This window comes from Sarcophilus harrisii, chromosome 3 (genome assembly GCF_902635505.1).
Source record: "Sarcophilus harrisii chromosome 3, mSarHar1.11, whole genome shotgun sequence".
Taxonomy (NCBI): Eukaryota; Metazoa; Chordata; class Mammalia; order Dasyuromorphia; family Dasyuridae; genus Sarcophilus; species Sarcophilus harrisii.
The window spans coordinates 226,502,472-226,522,879 of record NC_045428.1 but is presented as its reverse complement, the minus strand read 5'-3'; the positions used below and the strand labels follow the sequence as shown (position 1 = coordinate 226,522,879).

Here is a 20,408-nt window from a genome sequence, read left to right as displayed (position 1 = left end):
CAGCCTCACTCGAGTAATAAGTGTTTGAGGCCACATTTGAATTCAGTTCTTTCTGACTCTAGGTCTACTGCTCTATCCAGTGAGTAAATTATCTGCCTTTATCTTATTTCTAACTTTGCTTTTGCCTGATTATGTAACTTTTTTTCTTTCTTTTTTTTACTTAGTATTTTATTTTTTCCAGTTACATGTAAAGATAGTTTTTCACCATTCACTTCTATAAGATTTTGAGTTCCAATTTTTTTTCCTCTCTCATTTCCTTCCCTTTTCCCTCTCCATGATAACAAATACTCTCATATAGGTTATAGATGTACAATAATTTTAAACATATTTCCATATTAATCATGTTGTAAAAGAAAAATCAACAGAAAAGGGAAAAACCACAAGAAAGAAAAAAAAGTGAAAATTGTATGCTTAAATCTGCAATCTCCTTAGTTTTTTCTCTGGATGTGAATGGTGTTTTCCATCCCATTTATTGGAATTGTCTTGGATCACTGTGTTGCTGAAAAGAGCTACCATAGTTGAACAGCATTTGCTGTTACTGTGTACAGTGTTCTTCAGGTTCTGTTTACTTTACTCAGCATCAGTTCATATAAGTTTTTCCAGGCTTTCTTAAATCAAATTTTTTTCATTTCTTGTAAAACAATAATATCCCATTACATTCAAATACCACAACTTATTCAGACATTCCCCAATTGATGGGCACCATTCAACTTCCAATTCCTTGCTACCACAAAAAGAATTGCTTACAAACATTGGATCAGAGGGTATGCACAATTTTATTGCTCTTTGGGCATAGTTCCAAATTGATCTCCACAACATTTAGATGAGGTCACAATACCATTAACGATGTATCAGTGTCTCAGTTTTCCCACTCTCCCTCCAACATTTATCATTATCTTTTCCTGTCATTTTAGCCATTTAGTCATTTTAGATAGGTGTGAGGTGGTACCTCAGAGTAGTTTTAATTTGCATTTCTCTAATCAATAATGATTTAGAGCATTTTTTCATATGACTATACATGGCTTTAATTTCTTTGTCTGAAAATTGTGTGTTTATATTCTTTAGCCATTTGTCAGTTGGGAAATGACTTGAATTCTTATAAATTTGACACAGTTCTTTATATATTTTAGAAATGAGGCCTTTATCAGAAATATTGGCTATATAAATCATCTCCCAACTTTTTGCTTCCCTTCTAATCTTGGCTGTGTCAGGCTTGTTTGCACAAAAGTTTTTTTAATTTAATGTACCAAAATTATCCATTTTGTATTTCATAATGTTCTCTATTTCTTGTTTGGTCATAAATTCCTCCTTTTTCCAAAGATCTGACAGATAAACTATGCTTTGTTCTCCTAATTTGCTTATAGTTCCACCCTTCATGTCTAAATCATAAACCCATTTCAACTTTATCTTGATATAAGAGATTATGTGACCTTTTGCCTGACTATGTGACACCTCATTTTTGGAAGACCTCAGTTTCCTCATCTATAAAGTAAAGGAGTGGTACAAGATATACTCAAAGGTCCTTTCCATCTTTATGATTCACATAGTTAATGGAAAACTATGTTTCAGGAAAAGAACTACATTCATGTTTGACTACATTAAGACCTCATAACTGTTTCATAACTGAAACAGAATATTGTCTCTAATTTAAACCACATTGCAAGTGTTTTCTTTAGCTTCCTTAACTACATAGGGAAAAACTGATCATAGGTGGCCATTTTTTTAAACAGTACATTATTACACTTTAATAGCTCTGTTTGGTTTTTCTATCATACATACATAATTTTTAAATTGGTATCAATCTTTGTTGGCCTTTAGTTACTACTAAAGTTACTACTAAATGGATACAGTCTTTAATGAGAGTTTTCCAAAAATGCTTCGTAATAGCTAATACATTCTCAAAATTGGAGTTATTTCTCTGATACAAATCTTAAATAATAAGTTGTTTCTGTGATCATAGCCTCCAAGAAATTCAATTTAACTTTGCAGTTTTTAACTTGATTAACTTTTTTATTCACATCTCTTCCGATTATTTTCATCAATACAGTGAAAATAATAAAAGATAAGGAAATGTTCTTTAGTAATCTGCCAGGACATACGAGTCATAGTAATGTTATGTTTCTTTCCTGTAAGTCTGCCTTCACTTATCATGTGTACCTACACATTTGCACATCTGCTGCATTTTTTGCCATTCAATTATCTAAAATATTTCAATCAATTACTGGTTTTCTAAGAACTACTTCTTCTGGAGATGAATGGCAGATATTGCCCAGAAAGACAAAGCTTTATTCCTTTTGGTCATTTCCTCTTTACAAACTCCAGGGATTAATGAAATGATTGGAATAATATATCTATCAGCCAACAATCAATAAGTACTTATTAAGCAGTTAGTCTGTTCCAACCATTGGGCTAAGCATTGGAGATGTGAAAACAAAACCTTAGTTCAATATGTATCTAATTGAATATGCAAAGGCGGTTTTCCTTTCAGCTTTTCATAGAAGAGCGACCTGTGCCTTTCTTTATAGAAGGCTCAGAAATTTGCATTTTTCATCAGCTGATTTCCAGGAAACATTACTTCTCTCCCAGAATAAACAGATCACCTGAAATCTTATTACTATGCAGATTGATTCAGTTTTTGATACTTAGCAGCTTCTCAACTTCCTCAGTTGCTTCTCCCCTGTATTTGGAGGGCTAGAGTGCTGGAACTAGAAACTCCTCACAAAGTCTTCCTTTATATAATATAGGGCTTTTTTTGTTGTTGTTCAGTTATTTCAGTTGTGTCTGACTCTTCATGATCTCTTTTGGGGTTTTCTTAGCAAAGGTACTATAGTAGTTTGCCATTTCCTTCTCCAGTTAATTTTACAGAAGAGGAAACTTAAGGCAAACATGGTTCAGTGATTTGCCTAGGGTCACACAGCTGGGAAGTATCTGAAACCAGATTTGAACTTAATGGCTTAGTAAAACCGCCTAGTGATCTTATCATAGACCTAGGACCAGAGAAAAACTGATATCATTGTCTACATTGACTATCTTATCACCATTTCCCAAGAAGCTCATTATTGGGAAAAACTCATTATCCTGTAAGATCTCATCTGCCTTGGTAGTCTAATTCTTCACTAACCTGATTGAAGGGTAAAACCATTGCATTTAAGGCAGAAGCTCAGCTTAGAGTTTCATTTCTTACCTGGCTGTACTTCTCTGGGACATCCCTGACTTCTCCACTGTTTCCTCATCCCTCAGGTACTTTCCCTAACCCTTCTCAATTTCTTTTTGTGTTGTCTTCCTCTTTTAAAATTTAAACTTCTTGAAGACAAGAACTTTTTTTTTTAATTTGGCATCCCCAACTACCTGATAAGTAGTAAGTACTTAATAAATGTTTGTTGACTAGCTTCCTTACAAAAAGAGCAAGCATTTCCTCTGACAATAACCTCAAGTCATCAGAGACAGGCTCTGCCTCCAAACTTTGTCCAATTTTTTAAAAAAGAAGAGGTAGAGAGAAGGTGGGATTTGTGAAGATTAATTGAAAGTAAGATGCCTATGGTAATTGACAGTAGACAGAGCAGGGGTACAGATTGCTAAGAATGCCATATTCCAAACCCCATTTTTATGGGACGCTCTCTTCAGTGGTGGAAATCAATACCCCAACTTGAGAATGGGGTGCTTGGAGTTGGCAAGAGTCTTAGAGAAGAGAGATTTGATTTTAGGACTTTCTTCAGAGACCCTCTTGAGATTCTCTTCAGGAACTTTTACCTTCCACCTAGAAGAGAGAACGTGGAAGGTGACATTACCACTTGAGATTGGCTTCTTCCTGAAGTCTTTTTCTTTAGCAATCTTAAAGGAACTGGCATTCTTCATTATGCCCCTTTTCTTAGCTCATTACACTAGAAAATACAGAGAATTACCTCTTGGGTGAGATCTGAAATTGTTTCTTGGTTGATTTGAGTTACCTTGTTCCCAAAGAGAAAGTTCCTTAATTCTGATTTATCTGGTACATATTCTATATGTGATTTCTCTGATTTCTGTTTTATTATTGACTTGGATGAATGGGTTTCTTTGCTACCCACTACATGTGTCCATTTTGGAACTGTTATTTGGTAAGGAATCAAACTTTTGATATAAAGTTTGGGGTTCTGCTTCCCCCATTAAATAAACAATTAGAAGTTATAGCTTGAACCTAAAAACTATACCCTTTAGACTAACAATAATTTAAAGGAGCATATAGACATAATGCTAATGTTGGGAAAACTGGACACTAATACTTTATTGGTGGAGTTGTGAACTGATCCATCCATTCTGGAGAGCAATTTGGAACTATCCCAAAGGTCTATCAAACTGTGTATATCTTTTGATTCAACAGTGTCTTTATTGGGGCTGTACCCCAAAGAGATCATAAAAAAGTGAAAAGGTCCCACATACACAAAAATGTTTGTGGCAGCCCTTTTTGAAGTGGCAAGGAATTGTAAACTGAGTGGATGCCCATCAGTTGGAGAATGGCTGAGTAAGTTATGGTAGATGAATGCTATGGAATATTGTGATCAGCAAGATGATTTCAGAAAGACCTGGAGAGATTTACAGGAGCTGATGTTGAATGAAGTGAATAGAACCAAGAGAACACTGTACACAGCAACAAGATTATATGATGATCATTTCTGATGGCATAACTCTTTTCAACAATAAGGTGATTCCTGAGTGGATGCCCATCAGTTGGAGAATGGCCGAATAAATTATAGTATATGAATGTTATGGAATATTATTGTTCTATAAGAAATGATCAGCAGGATGATTTTTAGAGAAACCTGGAGAGTCTTACATGAACTAATATGAAGTGAAATGAGCAGAACCAGGAGATGACATGACAATAGCAATATTTATTATGATCAATTCTGATGGATGTGACTCTTTATAACAAATGAGATGATTGAGGTTAGTTCCAGTGATCTTGATCTTGTTTTGAAGAAAGCCACCTACACCCAGAGAGGACTGTGAAAACTGAGGATGGATTACAGCATAGCATTTTCACTCTTTTTACTGTGGTTTACTTGCATTTTGTTTTCTTACTCATTTTCTTTCCTTTTTGATCTGATTTTTCTTATGTAGCAAGATAATTGTATAAATATATATATATTTTAACATGTATAACATATATTGAATTGCTTGCCATCTAGGGAAGGGGGTGGGAGAAAGGAGGGGAAAGTTTGGAATACAAGGCTATGCAAGGATCAATGTTGAAAAATTATCCGTCCATATGTTTTGATAATAAAAAGCTTTAATTTAAAAAAAAAACAATAAAGTGATTCAAGTCACTTCCAATAGACTTATGATGGAAAGACTACTTTAACAAGGAAGTTGCTATATCATATGTGATCGTTGTTGGAATCTTTACAAAGTGTTAAGACATTGGAGTTGATAGAGACAATAGTTATCTGGTTTGGCATGGTTCAGTGTGATTGATTTGATCTTAGAAAGAGATATTTTGGGCCAGAATTTGAAACAAGGTACTGAGTGGAACTGATAGAACAATGTTTGTGTTCATACCTTTAGAGAGCTCATAAGTATCTAAGTACTCAATGGAGTTCACACTTTTGGGAGAATTCAGGGCTGGCTTAGTTTGAATTCATACTTCCCTTGAAATTCTTAGGACCAGAGAGCACTCTGGGAGATAACCCATAATCCCTGCCTCGAGAAGGAGGAGTTAACCTTTGGGAGATGATATATATGGAGGAAGCTCTTAGAGCTGAAGGGAATTTCTCCGGAACATCGACAGGGGTTGGAGACAGGACACTCTGGAAGAAAGCCTACAAGCTGTGAGAGATAGTTATCTCATGATTTCTAGGAATATAATGTTTAGGGTTTTTTTGATCATGGTTTTCAGGTGGTACAATGAGTCTTAAATTATCTCTCTTCAATTGATTTTCCAGGATAGTTTTTCCAATGAGATGTTTCGCATTTTCTATTATTTTTTAATTCTATTGAGTTTGTTCTATTGTTTCTTGATGCCTCATAACATCATTAACTTCCACTTGCCCAATAGTAAATTTTAAGGAATTATTTTCTTCAGTGAGCTTTCTTTCCCATTTGCCCAGCTCTGCTCTTTAAGAAGTTCTTTTCAGTGAATTTTTTATGGCTTTTTTTTTTTTTTTTTTTTTAGCATTAAACCAATTCTGTTTTTTTTTTTTTTAGATAATTTTCTTTAATACTTTTTTGTGCTTTGTTTCTCCACCAAGTTGTTAATTCTTTTACTAATTTTCTTATGAAAATTCTTTTCTCAATTTTTCCTCTGCCACTCTTATCTCTTTAACATTGGGTTTGGTTCCACTGAGCAATTTTTTTTTTTTTTTTTTGCTTGAGGTTTTGCTCATAGCTGTTTTCACATTGTTGTCTTCTTGTGAATTTCCTTCTTTTTCTTCTCTGCCACTTTAGTAGGTTTTTATGGTTATGTTTGTTGTTGTTTGCTTGCTTTTCTTGACTATTTTTTGACTTTGAGCTTTATGTTGAAGTTTTATTTTGTTCATCTTAGGAGGGGGAATGCACTATTCCAAGCTTCAGGATTTTTACTGCTATTATTTTCAGAGCTAGTTTAAGGGGTCAGTACTTCCAAGGTGCTGTGATCTTGGGAGAAGTGTGGAGTGTTCTCCTTGCCTGGCCTCTGGTCTTTATTCAGGAGAGACCTCAGATCTTCTGAAACTACAAAGACTACCACTGCTTTTGATCCTGAAATTGTGACGAGAAGTTTCCTTCTCTCCTGCAGCCATAGCACAGTTGCTCCTCTTTGTCTTGGAAGTATGACCAGAGTCTCTGCTCTATTGTGATTGATTACAGTGCTTCTCTCCACCCTGGAAGTGTTTCCCCGAACTGCTTAGAGACAGTAGAGTTGCCACTCAACACTAACTGCACCCAGTACTAGCAAAGGGCCCCTCATAATCTCTTTCTGACTAAGTGTCCAACCTTTTTTCTATCTCTGGGCTGAAAGCTCTTACTGGGCTGAAGCTGCTACTATTATTGCTATCACAACTGCCCCCCCAAAACCCACTGATAGTAATTCTGCTGAACTCCAAGTCAGTTCTCACCCCAATGACAAACCTTTCCTGCTAACCTCCTGAGTTGTCTTAAGCTAGAAAAATGCCTCACCCTGATCTCTTGTTGGCTTTGCCGCTCAAAATTTTTTATTTAAGGAATTATTTTAAAGTTATTTGAAGGAGAATGTTAGGAGGGTTCAGCTGGGTTGCTACCTGTATTCCATTATGTTGAGTATACTTCTCCAGCCTTTTTCTACTATTGGAAAAGTAGGAACTGAATTTCAGTGGAGTAGGTATGTATGAGCTGAGTAATCTCTTCCTGCAATTCCCACCCATTTATATCAATGATTCAAGCAACCATCTTGGCAAGAAGTCCAGGAACTGGATTTGGGGAATGTGACTAATTGTGCTGGAATTGAGAGAAACAAAAGGAAGTCAGATGTATTGACTTATTCGTGATTTTGTTTAGAAAAATATAGAAGTGAGATCACGTGTTCAAAGTCTTTTCAGGAAAGTCCCACGTTGTACAATAACTGCAGTGTATGAGGCCATTTTGAGAAGACAGATACTATATCAGTCTTTTCCATTATAAACCCTTGTTCTATCCTCACACTGTAGCTGATTGCTATTTACTAGTCTTTAGTGGTCTCTATGCTGTATTCTATGTATAAAATCAAATCAGAAATTTCTGAATGTGTAGAAATAATGAGTCCTTAAAAAACTCATATCATAAAACAAATATTCAGAATCAATTTTGCATTTTTGGTAAGTGAATTTGTTATAGATCTATCTCTATATATATATGAAAGAATCAGTACTTAAAAGATTTAATGGGAATTATTATGAAAGAACCTATAAATAGGGGTTTGTTTAGGGGAAGGGGGATGTTTTTAAAAAGAAAAATAAATCAAATTAAAAATCCAAGTGTTGGAAAGATGATGTTATGACTGGAATAAATTGTGGGATTTTCTGTTCCTGAGAATACCATATCATATTAGTTACCACCAAGTATTCTCAAGTTCTCAGGTAGCTATAGCTACTGTAGGCACTTAGCTCCTACACTTTTATGTTCCAGAATGTTTGAGAGATTCGGGACCCTAAAAAGCTACTTGGAATATTAACAACAACAATGAGCATTTATATAGCATTTTAAGGTTTGCAAAAATGTTTTTTCTCATTTTATCCTCACACCAAGTTAGTGAAATAATTGTTATGCTATTGCAATTTGCTATTCCTTCTGCATGGCACTCAATTTCCCATTTAATCTTTCTTTTTAAATACTCAATTTCCTTCTAAACTCAGTTTCAGTACTGTTTTCGGCATAAAGTCCTTCCTGAGGTCCCCAGGATCTGGTATCTGGTCTTCCTAAATTACCTTTTATTTATTTTGTATATGTATTTTGAGAGTATAATTGAAATATTAATCTTAATTATACTTGTATTGTGGGGAGAGGTCAATACCATTCCCATCCAATTTTAACCTTTATATATTAACTAGAATTAACTATTCTAACCCCCATTTTACAGAAAAGGAAACTGAGGCCAAAAGACATTAAAGCACTTAGTTCACATAGTTACTAAGTGTGTAAGGTGAGAGTTAGACTCAGGTCTTCTTGACTTCTGAGTGCATCGCTCTGCTTGTTTTTCCTCTTGAAGCTCTGGGGGAACTGGTTAGGTACAAAGAATAGAACTGGAATGCCATAGTACTGTGGAGTTGAAGCTGTCCCAAAAATGGGATATAGATTGAGGATCTGTCTTGCCCCTATGATGATATTTCCTGCACACTTACACCCCAGAATTGGTTAAATTAACTTATAAGCTTTTTCAAAGCAAAAATTCTATTTCTTATCTACCCATCTCCCTACACTTACATGTTTTTCTTCAAGTGGCCTCTAGATGTATATTATTGATCTAGTTGTTAATTTGTATTAATTCTTTTGAATCCATCCTTTATGGAGGAAGTACTTCATTCAAAGCAGGTCTCATTAAGGAACTATTTTTAAGTGTGTGTGTGTGTGTGTGTGTGTGTGTGTGTGTGTGTGTGTCTTATGTAAAGTTTACCACTGAAAGATATAAGCTGCTGCTGGGTTAGCACACTACTTACTTTAGGGTGTGTTTGTGTCATAAATGTCAACCAGTAACCATGTATATGACTTCCATGAAGGTACAAAGGATTCTTTCATTTAAGGGGGAAAAAAAAGGAACCAGATCTGACTTGTATAGTTGATGGTATGACTGACTGTTTTCCACCTCAGCTACTGCTATTGTTTGTGATCAGTGATCAGATGAATTTTTAAATGATTGCCAAGTTTAGAGGCGTAGACATATTTCTCTTTTAGAGAACTTTGCTCTGTGATCTTATCTTTGCTTAGGTAGGTGTGTTCTAGGCAACCAAGGTTAGCAGCAAAAAGCAGCTACCTGATTGACTTGGATCTTTTACTGAAGATGTTCCCTAAGCTAAAATTCATTTCTCTTTGGTTTCCAGGGAGGTGGACATGAGCTCTACAAGAATAATGGATATTAAGATGCGAGAAGCTGCAGAAGGGCTTGGTGAAGATAGCTCAGGTAAGTTCCTTCTGCATCATAAGAGGTCCTTGTTGGCAAGCAAATAATCCCTGGGGTCACAGGATCATTTCTGTATATGAAGAGGAAAGATTCATCTGCCCACAATCATACCCCAGATTTGCTTCAAATGAATAGGTACATCTCAGACAGGTGATTTGATGGGAGGAAGGGAGAGGATTTCAGGTAATTTCTGTTTGCTCTTGGAAATATCTCCTTACTCCAATGTAAAACAGGTAGCATTTTTTTTTATTATAGCTTTTTATTTACAAAACATATGCATGGGTAATTTTTCAACATTGAACCTTGTGAAACCTTTTGTTCCAAATTTTCCCCTCCTTCCCCTCCACCCCCTCCCCTAGATGGCAGGTAGTTTGATACATGTTAAATATGTTAAAGTATATGTTAAATATGATATAGGTATACATATTTATACAGTTATCTTGCTGCACAAGAAAAATCAGATCTAGAAAGAAAAAAAAAAAAAAAACAAATCTGAGAGGGAAAACCAAAAATGAAAGCAAAGAATAATAGAGTGAAAATGCTATGTTGTGGCCCCATAGTCCTCTCTCTGGGTATAGATGGTTCTCTTCATTCCTGAACAATTGGAACTGGTTTAAATCATCTCATTGTTGAAGAGAGCCACGTCCATCAGAATTGATCATTGTATAGTCTTCTTATTTGCCATGTATAAGGATGTCCTGATTCTGCCCATTTCATTTAGCGTCAATTCATGTAAGTCTCTCCAGGCCTCTGTGAAATCATCCTGTTGGTCATTTCTTACAAAACAAGAATATTCCATAATATTCACATACCATAATTTATTCAGCCATTTTCCAATTCATGGGCATCCACTCAGTTTCCAGTTTCTGACCACTACAAAGAGGGCTGCCACAAAAATTTCTGCACATGTGGGTCCCTTTCCCTTCTTTAAGATCTCTTTGGGATATAAGCCCAGTAGTAAAAACTGCTGCAACAGAGGGTATGTACAGTTTGATAATTTTTTGAACACATTTCCAAATTGCTCTCCAGAATGATTGGATGTGTTCACAATTCCACCAACAATGTATCAGTGTCCCAGTTTTCCCACCTCCCCTTCAACATTCATCATTATCTTTTAACAGGTAGCATTTTTAAGAGGTTTTTTTTTTCATGTTCTTTAGAATAAACATTTCTCAGTCTTTAAGTGGCTTAAAAAAGGAGAGAAAGAAAAATAGAACAATTTAGCATCCCTGATTGCTCAGGGAGTTAGTAAGAAACTGGTCCTTGTCTAAGAATGTCAGATTTCCTCAAGAGGGTCTCACTTCTCTATTGTTCTTTCCTTTCCTTCCCTTTCCAGGAACCTTTTATACATTTTATTTGTTTAGTGGAACTCAAAGTCAATAAATTTTTATCTCACTATTCAAAGATTTTCTTTATGCTTTATCCAGATATTTATATCTTGATTTTCTCTCTCTCCCTCTCTTTCTCTTTCTCTCTCTCTCCCCCCCCCCCCTCTCTTTCTCTGCTGAGGCAATTGGGGTTAAGTGACTTGTCTAGGGTCAGATAGCTAGAAAATATTAAGTGTCTGAGATCAGACTTGAACTCAGGTCCTGTTGACTTCAGGACTGGTGCTGTATCCACTGCGCACCCAGCTGCCCCTTGTATCATGATTTTCTATAATTGTTATCATCCTGACATTAGAAAGCAATTCCTTTCCCTAAAACACACCTTTGAACCCAACAAGCCTTTTTTTTTTTTTAAACCAAATTACCATTTGATAACAAAGCTCTTGTTATCTTTAGCATTTAATATGCTGGGCATAAAAAGTGAGTGTTCCCAATTCAGGAAGAAATCTCTAATTACATTAAGCATGAGCTTATGTTCAGATACTCATTTCAGTAGGGATTGCATTTTTCTATTTAATATATCATGAACATGACTACTGCTTCCTCTGGCAAACAATACTAGATCAAGATCAATAAATGATATAAAGATTTGGGAAAGTTACTGAAATTTTCTTTCAATGTTTTCCTTGAGAGAAATATTTCTATGATGAAGAAAGCCTTATAAAGCAAGAAATATAAGGGGAAGGTGGTAAGGGAAGCAGCAGAAAGATTTATTTGTTGTTTTATTTATTATTTGAAGGATTATTCAAAATTAGAAAAATTCCAAGACCACAAAGAATAATTCTTTATATTAGAAGAAAAAAAAGTCCAGGAGCAGACTGCTACAATCATTTAGGAGATACTTCTTGCCAATATTCTGGTCAGAATTCCTTTGAAATGGCTATTCAATGACACAGTCAACTTAGAGTATAGAATAGCATGGGTTTATCGATTTAAAAATAGAAAGAAGCTTTGGAGATAGTTGGTCATCCAGTAAAGTCCCTTCATTTTATTCTTTAAAAATAATTTTTAAAAAATTTTTTCCCTCTCTCCTAAATATGGGGTCTGGGAGAGGGTGGCAGCAGGAGAGAGAACAAGAGTATGTATGGTTAAACAAAATAACTTCCCATGTTGGCTACATTTTTAAAATGTCCCATTCCATATCTTGAATATATTACTTTATGTCAGAGGGTAAATTATAGCATTCATCATTAGTCCTCTGAAATCACAGTTAGTCACTACATTGATTAGAACTGTTAAGTATTTCAGGATTTTTTTTTACACTATTGCCATAACTAAATACATTGTTCTGCTACTTCTGCTGACCTCTATATCAGTTCATATAATTCCTCCAAGGCTTCTCTGAATTCATTATTTCTTACATGATAATATTCTCTTATATTTATATACCATTATTTGTTTAGAAATTCCCTAATTGATGGATATCCCCTTAATTTCCAGATCTTTATTACTAAAAAAAGAGCTGATATAAATATGTTTGTACATATAAGTCCTTTTTCTCTTTCTGTGCTCTTTTGGGTATCTAAAGTCTTAGTAGTTCACCTCCCTTATTTTTCTCTATCTACTATAACATGAGATACATATACACACATAGATGTATATTTATGATAACCCAACAGCCTTGGTGAGATCTTCTTTAATTGCTTAAAACTATATTACATATGTATATATGTGTGCCTTGTGTCTATATCTGTATGTTACATGTATGTGTGTATACATATGTGCATATTAAACAAATAGCATTCTGTGAAAGACTTTTGTATATCTCTATATACATATACAAACATTTTATTTATATATGTATGTATGTATAGTTGCTGCTCAGCATTCAGTCATGTTCACTTCTTCACTAGACTCTTCTGTCCTGCTATCTCCTGAGATCTGTTAATTCATTCTTCTATTCATATATTTTTATTCTTCCATGGCACTAGCTATTCATCTCATGCTCTGCTGTCCCTTTTTCCTTTTTCCTTCAATTTTTCCCAATATCAGGGGCTTTTCTAGTGACTCCCATCTTTTCATTATATAGCCAAAGTATTTAAACTTTAGCTTCAGTATTTGAACTTCCAATGAATAGTATGAATTAATTTCAGGATTGACTGATTTGATCTCCCTGCTGTCCAAGGGACTTTTAAAGAAGTCTTTTTCACAACCACAATTCTAAAGTATCAATTGTGCAGAATTCAGCTTTCCTTATAGTTCAGTTCTCACAGGCATACATTGCTGTTGAAAAAAACCATAGCCTTTATGATATGGATCCGTGTTGGTAAGATGAGATCTCTGCTTTTCAGTATGTTATTCAGATTTGCCATAGCTTTTCTTCCAAGGAGCAAGCATCTTTTAATTTCGTAGTTGCAAATGCCCTTGTGTATATATCCAAATGAACATAGTTGATTATTGTCCTTTGTTCTCAAAGAAGACCAAAAAAGATATCACTATGTTAGAGTTGAGCCACAATGTCTCCAACTGTGGCCATCAGACCAATACAAATTTGGAATGCTCTGCCACAAGTCAGATACAAATAGTCTCTATGAAGATTAGGGATGGCTTCTGTAACTCTGCACATCTCGTATTTTTTCTGAGCTAATTCAGTTCTACTTTGCTCATGGAGCACAGCACCTTCTCTGATGAGGGCATATCATCCTGGGTAATGCTTTTCCAGTGTCTCCCATGATGTAGTTCTAAAGTTCTTAAGAGAGACCTTGAAAGTGTCCTTTTATCACTTTTCTTGATCACCTTTTGAGTACTTGCCCTGTATGAGTTCTCCACAAAATAATCTCTTTTGCAAGGATTTATTTGGCATTCAAACAATGTGGCCAGCACTTAACACATTATATATAGGGTACTGTAAAAGTCTTTGTGTATATATGTATTATTTATGCATAGTATATTTCTATGTGTATATGTCTATATAGAATAATTCTAAAACTATTAAATGCAAGGTGGGCATCTAGGTGATCAGAGGAAAGAATGTCAGCTCTGGAGTCAGAAGGGCCTGAGTTCAAATCCAAACTCAAGACACTTACTAGCTGTGTAACTCTATTTGCCTCAGTTTCCTCATCTGGAAAAGCAAATGGCAAACCACTCTAGTATCTCTGCAAAGTAAACTCCCAAAAGGGTGATGAAGTTAGACACAACTGAAATAAGTCAACAACAGCAATATATACAAGGTGGAGAAAAATCAAATCACTTAACTTGCCTGGACCAATACATTTTTTCATCTTTAAAATGAAGAATTTGAACTAAATGACCTCTAAACTCCCTTCCAATTCTAAAGTTATACAATCCATGTAGTAGTCTACATGTGCTCTCTGAGGACAGGTATTACTTTCATTTCTGAGTTTTGTATCCCCAGTACCTGTGCAGTGCTTGGCTCACAGGACATGGAGAGAAGGGTTTGGACCTGTGATTTCATGTATAAGGACCTCTCAGGTGAGGAAGCTGCCTCTATCAATGCAAGATGGCACTTTCTCTATCATTTAATAGTCTTAAAGTATTGCCTCACTTTAAGCCTGGGAGCTCTTAGAGTTTAAATGGCTGGCCTGGTGACTTCCCACAATGTGTCAGACATGGGAGTTATATCCAAGTCTTTCTGGCTTTGAAGTCATTTCTACTCATTTTGCAATGTTGTTTGCTAATTTGATACTCTGGATCATCTACATGTCTTATTTCCCATCCAACTACCAGTCATTGTGCTAAGTGCTAGAAATGCAAAAAGAGGCAAAGAATAACCTCTGCCTTCAAGGCGAATGCGATCTAATAGGAGAGACAATAAACAAATATGAGTAGACAAGCTGCATACCAGATAAGTAGGCAAAAATTAACAAAGGGAAACAGAGGGACTGAGAAAGACTTCATATAAAAAGTGTCATTTTAGATGGAATTTCAAGGAAGTAGCTAGGGCTGCTAAGTGGTAAGATAGAGTGTTCAGCCTGGAGTCCAAAGGACTCATAACTTCCTGAATTCTACATTTATGAGCTGTATGACCCTGATCAAGTCACTAATCCTATTGGCCTCAATTCCTTATCTGTAAAATGAGCTGGAGAAGGAAATGGCAGGTATCTTTAGCAAGAAAACTTCCAAGAATCAGGCAGATCTGGGAAAAACCAAAAAAAAAATGACTGAACAACAAAGGAACTGAGGAAAACCCAGAGACGGAGATAAGAAAAGATGACATTCCAGGCGCGAGGGACAGCCAGTGAAAATGCTCAGAGCCAAGAGCAGTGTTCTTAGAATAACAAGGAATATCACTCACAACTTTGTCTGAGAATGAGTCACCTGGGTTATAAAGGGCATTGAAGGCCAAAGAAAGGGATTTTGCATTTGACATTTTGTATAAACACCGGCAAGCCTCAAAAGGAATGGCTAGCCACCAGTTCTTAAATATTGAAAGAACTGAACTGCATTTGTCTCTGAGGGCATCTCTAATCAACATAGATAAATAAGATAAGCTGGTCAGGAGGAATTGAATCAGAAAAATATATTCAATCTACAAATTGCAAATGGACTAGATATGGTCCTATTCAAAGGTAAATCCACTTAGGACCATTCAAAGTCATAGAAAACAATCTATTAAAATTAATGATCTGAAATAAAAAGGAAACTGAGGAAAAATTGGCTTTTGCATATCAAATCAGTTCACCTAACTACTCTGAAGTCAGAGTCAAGGAATGATTTAAATAGATGGTTTTTATAACAAAAAAGAGGAATTGTGATGCAGTGGATAGAGCTCCAGTGGCCTTGGGACACTTAACACTTCCTAGCTGTGTGACCCTGGGCAAGTCACTTAACCTTATTTGCCTCAGCTAAAGAAAAAACAAGTCTAAAAAAAAAGAGGAATTGGGAAAGTGACAAATGTTTTTTGAACATAATTCAATTAAACAAGGCATATTATCTAACAAGTTAGCTTCTCTCAGACTTTCTTAATCCTATACCAGAAGTCCTTTCCTCCAGTTGGTACCTCTTGTAACCAGAAAGCATACTGGGAAAGAGGAATCTGTGGTGAGTAGTTAGCAATCACTTCCCATCTTTCTTAGAATAGTCCATTACTCAACTTTGACTCTAGCTCAGAAAAAAAGGGGCTTAACTTAATATCTGGCCAACTTTTTTCCAGCTGCAAGAAAGGGACACAGCCTCTGGTCAACACCTTTTTCTACTAGAAAGAGAAATTTAGCCTTTTGAAAAACCTTATAAACTTATGATTTTTTTTTATTCTTTTAAATTATCTGCTACTCAATAGTAAAGTCTTTTAATCTGTCTATTCACTAAATCTATAAGTAACCTAAACGCAGTATTCATCTATCTGTGTTATTTTGGCTTAGCTTAGTTCTAGCTTCTATATCCTATAATCAGGCTAAAAGTAAATTTTAAAATAGGTGATATCCTTTTTAAATCTAGAATCTCAGAATTGGCAGGAATCTCAGAGCTCATTCAGTCTAATCCCTATTTGAAACATGAAACCCTTTTTGAGTATTCTAAGCACAGTTATCAACTATTACCTGTTATGATGCAAAATAAACACTCAAGGCCATGATTTTTACTTTTGGACATCTCTCATTATTAAGATATACTGCCTTATTGAAAAGTTTTGAGCCAAAATATATTTTATGTGTTCCAAGAAAAACATGATAAAGGAAATTGATAGTGAAAAGATTAAATTATCACTTTATGATCAGGAAAGTAGGTAAAACAACCAATTGGATGTTTGTGAGATAAGATGGATTGTTTGGAGAATCTTATTTGATAACTTTGAATATGAGCAAAAGGTAACAGAACTGGTTTCTTTGTTGACAGAGGTTTGCTTAAAAGAAAAATAACCCAGTTCTTTTGAATGACCTTAAATGAATAGGATTATATTTCCCATATAATTGCAGGTATCCTTTATTTTAAGGGGGGGGAGGTATTCCATTAATTAAGGCAATTAATTTTATTTTTTTCAAGTAGTATTTTTTCCAAATACATATAAAGACAATTTTTAACATTCTTTTTTAAAATAAAATTTTGATTTCCAAATTTTCTCCTTCCTTCCTCTTTAAGAAGATAAACAATTTGTGTACTCATATAAAAGATATTTCCATGTTAGTTATGTTGTAAAAAAAGAAACAAAACAAAAGGAAAAAACTATGAAAAAAATAAAGTGAAAATAGTATGCTTGATCTGCATTCAGACTTTATCATTTCTTTCTGTGGATGTGGATAGCATTGGATCATTGTATTGCTAAGAAGAGCTAAATTAGTCATAGGTGATCAGGGTTGCTTTTATTGTGTACAATATTCTCCTGGATCTTCTCATTTCACTTTGTATCAGTTCCAGGTTTTTCTGAAATCACCTTCCCATCATTTCTTATGGCAAAATAGGGAATTAATTTTAAAGAATTTAAAAGATATTACTATCTGTATGACCCTGGGCAAATCACTTAACCTCATTTGCCTCTCAAATAAACAAACAAAAATTTAAAAGACACAAAATAAATAAGGTAGGAAAAAAATCATCTCATATTACTGGAGTCTTTTAATTTAAAAAAATTTTCATTCTTAAATAATAATAAGTATTTGAGGTTGGATTTGAATTCAGATCTTCCTGATTTTAGGCTTCATATTTCTCTGTGCCTCTAGCTGAATAATGTTGGTTTTTTCCCCTCCACTTAATAGTATTCAGTTTTTTCCAATTACATGTAAACATAGTTTTCAACATTTACTTTTTTTTCTTATAGCTTTTTATTTACAAGATATATGCATGGGTAATTTTTCTTTTCTTTTTTTTTTTTTTTCTTTTTCTTTTTCCTTTTTTTTTTTTTTTTTTATTTAATAGCCTTTTATTTACAGGATATATACATGGGTAACTTTACAGCATTAACAATTGCCAAACCTCTTGTTCCAATTTTTCACCTCTTACCCCCCCACCCCCTCCCCTAAATGGCAGGATGACCAGTAGATGTTAAATATATTAAAATATAACTTAGATACACAATAAGTATACATGACCAAAACATTATTTTGCTGTACAAAAAGAATCAGACTCTGAATTATTGTACAATTAGCTTGTGAAGGAAATCAAAAATGCAGGTGTGCATAAATATAGGGATTGGGAATTCAATGTAATGGTTTTTAGTCATCTCCCAGAGTTCTTTTTCTGGGTATAGCTAGTTCAGTTCATTACTGCTCCATTAGAAATGATTTTGGTTGATCTTGTTGCTGAGGATGGCCTGATCCATCAGAACTGGTCATCATCTAGTATTGTTGTTGAAGTATATAATGATCTCCTGGTCCTGCTCATTTCACTCAGCATCAGTTCGTGTAAGTCTCTCCAGGCCTTTCTGAAATTATCCTGTTGGTCATTTCTTACAGAACAGTAATATTCCATAATATTCATATACCACAATTTATTCAGCCATTCTCCAACTGATGGACATCCACTCAGTTTCCAGTTTCTAGCTACTACAAAAAGGGCTGCCACAAACATTCGTGCACATACAGGTCCCTTTCCCTTCTTTATAATCTCTTTGGGATATAATCCCAGTAGTAACACTGCTGGATCAAAGGGTATGCACAGTTTGATAACTTTTTGAGCATAGTTCCAAACTACTCTCCAAAATGGTTGGATTCGTTCACAACTCCACCAACAATGAATCAATGTTGCATGGGTAATTTTTCAGCAATGACCCTTGCAAAACCCTTTTTTCCAACTTTTCCCCTCCTTTCCCACACCTCCTCCCCTAGATGGCAGGCAGACCCATACATGTTAAATATGTTAAAGTATTCAACATTTACTTTTATAAAATTTTGATTTCCTTTTTCTCCTTCTCTCCCTCCCCTCCCCAAGACACCAACCTATCTGATATAACATATGTACGATCTATATTAAACATATCAGGATGTTTTTAAATGCATAAAATAAAGTATTACAAAAGAAATCCATCATATTGAAATATACTTTTCAAAATACCTTTTAAAAAAATAAATTCATGAACATCAGGTTAAGAACTCCTGCTTTATAGGGAGTTTTTAATTTGGATTTTTAAAACCCTTTATGATACTTCTGAACACCGTTATTAAGTATATGGTCTCCCTGCTTTATACTTTGATTTATACTAATTTGAACCAAATCTCTGTGACTTTATCTATCAAGGACCTTGGGTAAACTTAACATAATATGAGAACCTCCTTGTCTCACCTTTAAGAGCATGTTACTTTACTGAGTCAAAGACTTTTTACCTTTTATAATAAACAAATTATAGAAACAGGGGAATCTTATATTATTTATTCACCCGAGTCTGTTGTGTGACTTATTGTACGGTCTACTGTAGTGAGTCACCTGAGAAAGGTTGACTTTTGATATTTTGGCCAAGAAAACCCTTGATACAGATGTACATTGACCATTCACTTAAAAGTTTTGGTGAGATGAAAAAGCAAGCATATGAGCTTGTAGTTGCTGAAGTCTTTGCAGTGATCATTTTTTGTTGTAATTATATCATATAATTTTTTTAAACTTCCAAATTTTCTTTTTTTATTATGAAGTTGACAAGCATCAATAAACATTTTCATGTGTAAAGAATTGAAAAGATATATCATTCATTATTTTGTATATTCTATTAGAATCTTCTCTGGGTTATAGTGAAGATTGGCCCTCAAGTATCTTTAATTATATTACTTCCAGTATAATTTTCTTTGTATGTATTTACAGTATACAACTAGGTTTGATTATACTTCCTTATTCCTTCCATGCCATTTCCATATAAGATTCTGACATATTAGATACTATAAGTATTAGAATCCAAATGTGATAGTTCCACTGTCATTGATGGTGAAGGTAGACTATTATGGTAATTATGCAGATCTGTTCCATTTCATATATATATATATTTGTTTGCCTCCTTCCAGTTCCAAGTCTTAGAGTTTTTATGATGGTCTAGCTTAATTGGGCCTAACACTGATAATAGCTTGTTTATTCCACCTCTGCTTTTTCATCTTTAAAAACAAACCAAAAAAACCACTGCCTTCAATGAATATTCATCTTCCCTTTAGCTTTGCAAATGAGCCTATATTCTAAGTTGGTATTATCTTTGGCAGTCAGATCTTTTTACTTGGCAAAGATATTATGTTTGTTGGCTGAAACATTTTCTGGACTCTTCTTTGTAGTAATTGTCAAACTCTAAGAAATGGCAGTTATTAGAACCGGTCTATTTAAATTTGTTTGGGATTTTAAAATTTTTTTTCTTTAAATTTTAAGTCCTTTTTCTGTTTAATAGTATCAACAGCTGATTTATACAGGTTAGAATGAAGCTAGTTTAGATAATTTGCTGTGTTTTCTTAACCATCTTTCTGAATGTTTTGAGAGCAGAGACTGGGGTATGGATTGTTTTTATATTATTTGTTTTATTTTGCTATTTTCTTTCTTTGTATCCTCAGTAGCTAGTATGAATACTTTGAATATGGTAGATGCTT

At 34.6% G+C, this 20,408-nt stretch overlaps 1 protein-coding gene across 3 annotated transcripts in view; it reads left to right on the top strand.

Moving 5' to 3' along the window:
* KIAA1211L (KIAA1211 like) overlaps positions 1–20,408 on the top strand; it is a 228,764-nt gene that overhangs the window by 150,443 nt on the left and 57,913 nt on the right. For all 3 annotated transcript variants that reach the window (XM_031959121.1, XM_031959119.1, XM_031959120.1), the window contains exon 2: positions 9,501–9,580. In XM_031959121.1, the coding sequence (XP_031814981.1) occupies positions 9,511–9,580 (70 nt within the window). In that variant the 5' untranslated portion in view covers positions 9,501–9,510. The remainder of the gene's footprint in view (positions 1–9,500; positions 9,581–20,408) is intronic.